An 8,079-nucleotide genomic window follows, 5' to 3' on the forward strand; every position below is an offset into this window, starting at 1 on the left:
TATTGTCATTTGGAAGAATAAAAACTATAAACTCAACCTCTTACATAATTGAACATAATCTAGGTTATTTAGACAAATCAGAATAAAAAATAAAAATAGTTGGACAATTTCCGGATATTCAGATTACCTCAGATTTGCTAGAGCTATGACCTTCCTGTTTTGCTTCGGAAGTGCCTAATAAACAATTATTCTCATATTATATCGTTTATTATTCTGTGTGGCGAAAAATAACGTTCACCATGGGCAAAAATTTTTTTCCGGCTCTCAATCTTTTCTAGTCCTCGGCCTACGGACTCGGACTTAAAACCCGATTTCGAGCCGGAAAAGTCTCATTTTTGGCCCTAGGTGCGAAATATACTAATTATGTTGAGTTTGTGTCTTTGCAGCCTTTACTGCAAGCAGGGGGCCACGGCACTAGTATTTGCCAGTGTCAGACTGCCAAGATAGTGACCACGAAGACAATCCCCATGCAAGTGGACGGAGAGGCATGCAAGTTGACGCCTTCCATCATCTCAATGAATCTGCTCAACAAGGCGCCTATGCTGGCCAAGCGACGAGGTGGCAAGGCTAATATTCCGTAAGTACCTCAAAAATAGTTAATATTCTCCAATCTTTCCAAGATCTAAAAGGATAGCTGCCTACCTGGATTACTCTTGTAGAGATTGTAAGGTCTTTCAAAATTCAAGATATTGAAGAGGCGATATCCTACTTAAATCAGTTGCTGCAGGTGGACGGAGAGGCATGCAAGTTGCAAGTGGAAAGGCTAATATCATAGAGGAACAATAGCATAAGTAGATATCCCATGGTATAGGGCGTTTAGGTCACAACTTTTACTGTTATCTCATGCCGATTACTGTCGATTATTGTCGATTTTTCTGTTTTGACCGGGTAAGAGTGTATATGAACGGCACAATATATATTTATATTTATTCATTCGTGGATACAATTACAAATAATATAAATATGATTGGGAAAGAATAACAGGCACTGCCCAAAACTATTCTAAACCCAAATTTTGATACTGATATTGATAATGTGTAATGCTAGTTCGCCTACATGGTGCAGATTGGGTAACGCTAAATGGATTAGTAAATGATGGCGGTCAGACAAACTTATGTTCTCCTGACCGAAAACTACACAACATCTCAAAGAATTTGGAAATATTCAGTGTATATATAGGCATTTGACACTCATGAGCTATAATATTTGTTGTGTATCTGCCATACGCTAAATAAATAAATAATAAATTAGGATATTTATTCACTTTCCAATAATAATCAATTTAGACACTTTGATAATGACATAATTGTCCGAAACTGGTATATCTTCAAAACTAAATTGGTACTAGCTTTTAAATTTTAAATATAAAGAAATGGTAATATTATGGATTCATTGTGTACCTATTATGAATAAATTTTAAATTTTTTCGTGCAAAAATTCGAAGAAGTCTTCTAGCTCTTACATTCAATGCTATTATAATTCTTTGTCCTGTGTGGAATCTTCTAAAAATTTTCCAATTTCTTTCCAACAGGCAAGCTACATTAGAACAACTGAAAGTCACAGTGCAGAGGATCAATATGGCTGACTATGAGCAACACCATTACGATAAAGAATTACTCAAACAAGCTGGTATGTAAAACCAAGACAATACAACTTATATGAATTATAGGAATATGGTTGCGTTATTTGATATTATATCTTTAAGCCTTAACATTAATAAATACAACATAATTCATAGTGGAATGTTCCTATTTGAATCCTCTGAATATTTATTAGAGAATTGAATTGTATTTATTTATTTTATTATCTATTTATTTATCATTTACAAACAACTTAATGTACTTGAGAATATTTTGTTCACTGTTTCTTAAAGAAGTTTTTTAGTTTATATGATAGTTTGACACCTTGTGGGACCGGACTCCCGGACTGTGAATATTGTGTCAATAAACAATTAATAATTCCTGGCCACTAATTTATCACCAACATTCTTTTATTGATTAAACGATACACAATTATTTCTTTTAAATAATTTGGTGGTGGATCAACAGGCACAGCCCAAACTGTTCCTCCCCCGAATTGAGATTCATTATAATATCACATAAAATGGGTTATGTTTTCTTCACTTCATGAAATTTATAAAGAAATGCATTAAGGTTGTGCATTCAATAATTTTTTTCAGAATTTTTTTCTTTTTCTTATCTATTGGACAGGTTCTTAGGACATATTATGCAATTGAAATATTTTTATCAGCTTCTGTTAGCTAACAATGGAGCTTCAAATGTTACTTTTTTGAGGCTGATGATACACATACCCTACAAAAACTATTGGTCAGAAAATTTTGAGAAAAATATGCAAGTCTCCTCTTCAATATAACAAAAATTACGTTAACTTTGTTTTTGAGAATCTAAAAAAAATCAAATTTTTATGCATTTTGAACTCCTTTTTCACATTCAATGTTCGTTCTATAGGCTTCAAATTCATAGCAACTTGTAGCGCTGTTCTTGGTGAATAAAGTTGATGCTCAAACTTCTTCTATAGACACAATAATAGCCGCTGGTATGTGTACCTTTAAAGCACAGTTTTACGCCTGCTATGCTCGGGCAGCAAGTGAATAGTACAGCTGGAGCGATCTAGTGGAATTAGTTTGTCCCTAGAGCTAAGCCAGGACCTCCTAAATACCTATTTAGGAGGTCCTGGCTAATAATCTAAACATTGATCTATGAATTCTATTGCGATATTTCAATTTTAAATTCGACTTCATTATAAATTTAGAAAATTTCCACTCTGTATGTATTTTTTACCCTTCTGATTATGCTTTTTGAATAATACGATTTCATACGATATGATTGGATTTTGATTTAATTTTTTGCTGATAATTCTAATATTCATTTCCCACAGCGATTACAATGGGTTCAATCGAGGTGAACCCAGTCTCAGACTTGGAGCAGGTGCGGCAAATGGTCAATAAACTGCAAGAGTCGAAAACTGATCAGCCAAAACTGTCTCCTGATTGGTGTTTTGTCGATTGTAAGTGATAATTATTGTTGAAAGTATATTAATGACAAAATTTGAAGATATTCAGCCTACTGTCTTAATATAATATGAATAAAATATTTTTTTAAACTAACTTTGTTATAATACACCGTGATTCAAAAAGAATACCACAACTTTGAAAATTTCTAACTCTGCAAAGAATGAACGGAGAGTGAAGCACTATCTGTCATCGATTTGAGGCACTCTGTATAATCAAAAATAATAATTTGTTAGTAGTGTGCATTATTCATTCTACTTATTAGAAAATATTATTTTGTGAGAAGATGAAAAATGAATAATTGACAATATTTGACAAATAATCTGTGAATTGTGAGACCTGTGCGTAGTTCTAACGATAAGCTATATTAATAGTTGCGATAAACAGCTTAAAACTATTACAATTTTATAACTGCTTTAGTGACCAATCGAGCTCATTTGAAATCAAGGAAATGTCATATTCTTTTGTATTAAGGCTGTCAACCTTATCCTTGAAAATAGCTGAGGGTAATGATAGACGTATTATTGTTGTGACTGTAACAATTTGAGGTAACAATATACAATTGACAATATTTGGAATTGTTTCTGATAACCTTGTCTCTAAACTGCAATTATTATTTCAAATAATCACGATTGTCTCTTAAACTGAAAAAAATCAAGTTTTCTGGTAGTCCAGTTTACTACTCTAGTACGGTCTAAACTCTACACTTCTAGCTACTGTTTCTTATTTCTTCACTTTTCCCTCGTATAATGAGAGGCACGTATCAAAGTTGTACCAACAATAAAGTATATTTTGAAGTAAAACTAACTATTCTTAGTGGTAAAGTTAACATTGGGTAAAGTGAACGAACTATTAGGTGGTACAGTGAACAAATTGGAAGTGAACAGGTGATAGTTATTTGTATATCTAGAGTGAAAAGTACGACTTTTTCTCCCTGTGGGAAAAAGTTTGAAGCCTGAGGCGAAGCCGAGGGCAGCAATTTTCCTGAGGGAGAAAAAGTATTTTTCGCTCGTGATGTACACAAAATTTTTCCTCCATCTACATTTTTTTATAGAAACTGCAAATAAAATCATTCTAATAACTTACGTATTGGTTACGTATTCCTAACAACATAACCTAAATCTAAAACCTAAAAACCGGTCGTCTGATTGGCACTGCCGATTGCGCTATCTATCGGCAAAATTTGTAACAATTATATCAGCTGAGAAGCTACCAAAAATGGCTGACTACAGATCACGCGGTTCAGATTTGAATTGCAGATCAAAAATATTTGTCGGCTGGTATTTTGAATAGAATAAAATATTTTAAAAATTGTATAAATTTCTATCGTCTACTAATATTAAGAATATAATAATTATCATTCAAACATATATTTCATGAGTTGATCAAATTTCTGGTTGTGGTATTGAATTCAGTTGACTCAATGACAGACACCTCTATTATGCTTTCTCATCTGAGCTTAGACCTTCTAACCTATTACAATGTAAGTTTCAAAATAGAGATGCTCCCCATGTTATTTAAATGGAGTCACTTTTACTCCCTAGGATTTTTTCTGTTTTTTTACTACCGAGAGTGACACTTTAGTATTAGGTTTCAGGGAGTAAAGTAAGTACTTTAGACAGTAGGTGGAGGAAAGTAAATATAATAGTGGCACATTCTAGAATACAAAACTGGGTTTCAAGATTCTAAATTACATATTTATCAGAATATTTTCTTGAATATAAATAAAAATTGAAATCTAAGTACCCTTTTTAAAATATAAAAAGACCGAAACATGTTGTAAATGGACAATTTTAAAAAGGGTACTCAGACTTTTTATTTCTATTTATATTCAAGAGTAGCCCTAATGGAAAAAAGACTAGGTACTTTCTTGAAACAAGCTGGCAGGCATATTCAACTAGTCTTTACTGTGTTGATATAAGTTAACCAAACTTCTATTTTGTTTTTTGATTCAAGGTAAAAACGTGATCATGTGAATCGCATTATTTCTTTTTGAATCAATCACATACAACATTTTTGGAATTTCTAGAAACTTGATTTGGTTGTTACGCATTTAGTTACTAATCTCTATTCAACACTACATTTGCTGCACTATTCACTAGCTTCATTTGAACTGTTGTATAAATTAGAATTGGAAGCGTTTTGGGCATAAGTTAGCCTGTCGTACTTTTCTTAAGTTGTGTAATTTTGTATGATTAAATAAATAAAAACTCATGTTCACATTTATATAACACATAACATTATTTCTATTAGTTGGTAATAGATGGTAGGTTGCTATATTTGTTGAATAATAATTATTATTTATTCATTTATTGACAATAAAACATATTTGTTTATAATTTCTAGCGTGTACAGCCGAACGTTTCTTCCGTGTGGACCGCGCGCAGGAACATCTCCACTATCTGACCGATATAGCCAATGAGATGCTCTACATTCTGGATACGGTTACTGCGCAGACGCCAGACGATGACCCGCCAAATTCAAACTCCGGTTTTCCCGCGCCCAGTTCAAATTCAAACCATCAGTCGCCCAGCAGTTTGCTCGGAGACCAGACTACGCCTGAACTAAGGTATTGCAAACATTCTCCTACTATTTTGAACTTTCTCCTACTATTTCAAAATTTCTACAATTTAAAACTCTCTCGTACTTTTTAAAACTTTTTCCCAGAGTTTGGTATTCCAAACTTCCTCATAGTTCTCCTACTGTTCTAATCTTGTTTTATAAATGAATATATATAGTATCTCTCTCTTTCTCTTAATATTCATTTCTGCCTTCTCTTGATTGAGAATGATAGATTGATAGTCCTGTGCACATAATAAGTCCTGTGAGGTTGAAAGGATAGGAATTGATCAAATAGTTATAGTAATAGCCTAATAATTTCCAAGCAATCTAATATATCCTACTTCATATTTCTAATCTTGCTTTCTAGATAGCATACCCTTTTACCTCAATAGATTGATTTCTTCTTTCTTGATTGAGATTTTCAGGTTTCAAATATTTTCGTTCAAGTCAAATTTATAACAATCTCAATCAAATCTCTATCCTTCTACCCTCGATTTCTTCCTTCCTACACTTGGAACAATTGTTAAATTTAGTTAATAAATATCTTTGTTACCAACACTAGGTATCCAATGTTCTTTTTCGAGTCAAAATTATGACAATCATCTCAATCAAATCTCTATCCTTCTACTGTCGATCTCTTTTTTCCTACTCTTGAAGCAATCGTTAAATTCAATTAATGAATATCTTTGTTATCAACATTACAAATTTAGACAAATCTATTCCTCTCTCATCTTCTGTAATACTATTTGTTCTTCCAGAGCACTTTTTCTACCAATAGAAATGGAATTATTAGATTTGAAAGCTTTCAGATAATTATTCTCTAATCTATTAGCTGCAGCAATGCACAGTTTAGAATGTTTTATATTGATTTTGCACACAAATATAGCCTATAGAATTTTTCCCTCTCTCCATACAATCTTGACATTTCTTCTCGTAGTGAATGAATTGACTCTCGATCTGAATTGTCCTTCTTGTAGAGTGTGGAATCCGATATCCAAATTTCCTAGAGATTAAAAATTCTAATAATAAATCAATTCAACTAATAATCATAACTTTCTTACCTCAAAGCCTTGCAACTAGTAGTTTGTATTAATATTGATAATAATAATATTTGTATAATATGAATAATGTTTCATAAATCGGTTTACTCCCAATTAAATCTAATAAGACCTTCCAACCTACTACTTGTATATTTATATGCCATTTCACGAAAGATCCCCTCAATTAAAGCAAACTCTATTTCAGCTACTGGTATTACTGATTCATATTAATGCAAATCAGTGAAATTACTATGACTCGATAGAAATCATTTCGATTCATTGCGAAATTCATTGCGTAAGTTCACTGATTTGCATTATTCTTCAAGTGTAGATGGCTCTTAACTTGTAGGTTCAATAAATCTCTCTATTAACTGTAGTACCCTCTTGAAGTACATTAGGTTTATAATCCAGTAACAAAGATGAATAATAACCATATCAATGAAGGCAACAGAAAGAAAATCCATCCTGTCTTCTTTACCCAATACATCAATTTTGAAAACCTTGCAAGGATCTATTGAGACTATTCACATTCCACAATTATAATATCTCAATAAATTACCAATTACTAAGGCTTCATCCTTCTAAATAAAATCAATTAGAAACATCCCATTAAAAATAGTTACTTGCTTATTTTGAGAAACTCTCTACATGTCTTTGAAACTGTATCCAGTACCTGGATTATGCTCTATCATATAGAAAATATAACATAATGCTATATTTTCTCATTGGCTAAATATAGTTATTTCTTTTGATTTTTAAATTTTTTTTGAAACTTATAAAATTAATCACATCCCATCAGAAATAGATAGCTTTTTCAGAACGAATCCTCTTTAATTTTTTGGAAATACCTGAATAATACATAGCTATTTTTTATATTTCTCTTCCATTTTTTAAAGCTTTTGTCTGCTTTTTAAATTCAATTTTTTTAAACTGTATTTTAAAATTTGTGTTTTGTACGTATTTTAGTTACGGAGATCGATTAAAGGTGGGTGCTAAAGCCACTACTGTGTCTTATGGTCCTGTCTGGTGTTGATCGGCCAACACAACGGATCTTTACACTATCACTACGCATGCCTACCGCAGAAATCACCCTAAAAAAAAATATCTCCAATAATAAAACTGATTCACCTTTCGAGAATACATTACTGATAAGGGGACTTAACAACCTCATCTCAATCAACTTATTTTTATACAAATTCCCAATGATTTGATCATCATTTCAATTTTAATCTACATACCTAATTATTTAGTTTAAACATCTCATGCCAAACTACTCATCAACTTTCAAAACTACATATCAACAATAACTAATAAAACAGTTTCCTATTTATTCTCTGATTACCTTCAACCTACCTAAACTTTTCAAAAGTTTTTCCCTATTTTCCCTAAACATTCTCCCATAATAATTTCCAAATTTTCCTGATTTAATTGAGTTGACTTTTAAAA

At 32.0% G+C, this 8,079-nt stretch overlaps 1 protein-coding gene across 1 annotated transcript; it reads left to right on the top strand.

The window, feature by feature from the left end:
* Positions 1-278: 278 nt before the first annotated feature.
* LOC120349094 (eye-specific diacylglycerol kinase-like) lies at positions 279-7,675 on the top strand (the record flags this gene model as incomplete). The annotated part of the gene is made up of 5 exons (XM_039419048.1): positions 279-577; positions 1,532-1,629; positions 2,899-3,027; positions 5,378-5,600; positions 7,600-7,675. Coding segments are annotated over 5 exons (816 nt in total), but the record flags the coding sequence as incomplete, so codon positions are not given.
* Positions 7,676-8,079: the final 404 nt, after the last annotated feature.

The sequence above is a fragment of the Nilaparvata lugens genome, unplaced genomic scaffold (assembly GCF_014356525.2).
Source record: "Nilaparvata lugens isolate BPH unplaced genomic scaffold, ASM1435652v1 scaffold8209, whole genome shotgun sequence".
NCBI lineage: Eukaryota > Metazoa > Arthropoda > Insecta > Hemiptera > Delphacidae > Nilaparvata > Nilaparvata lugens.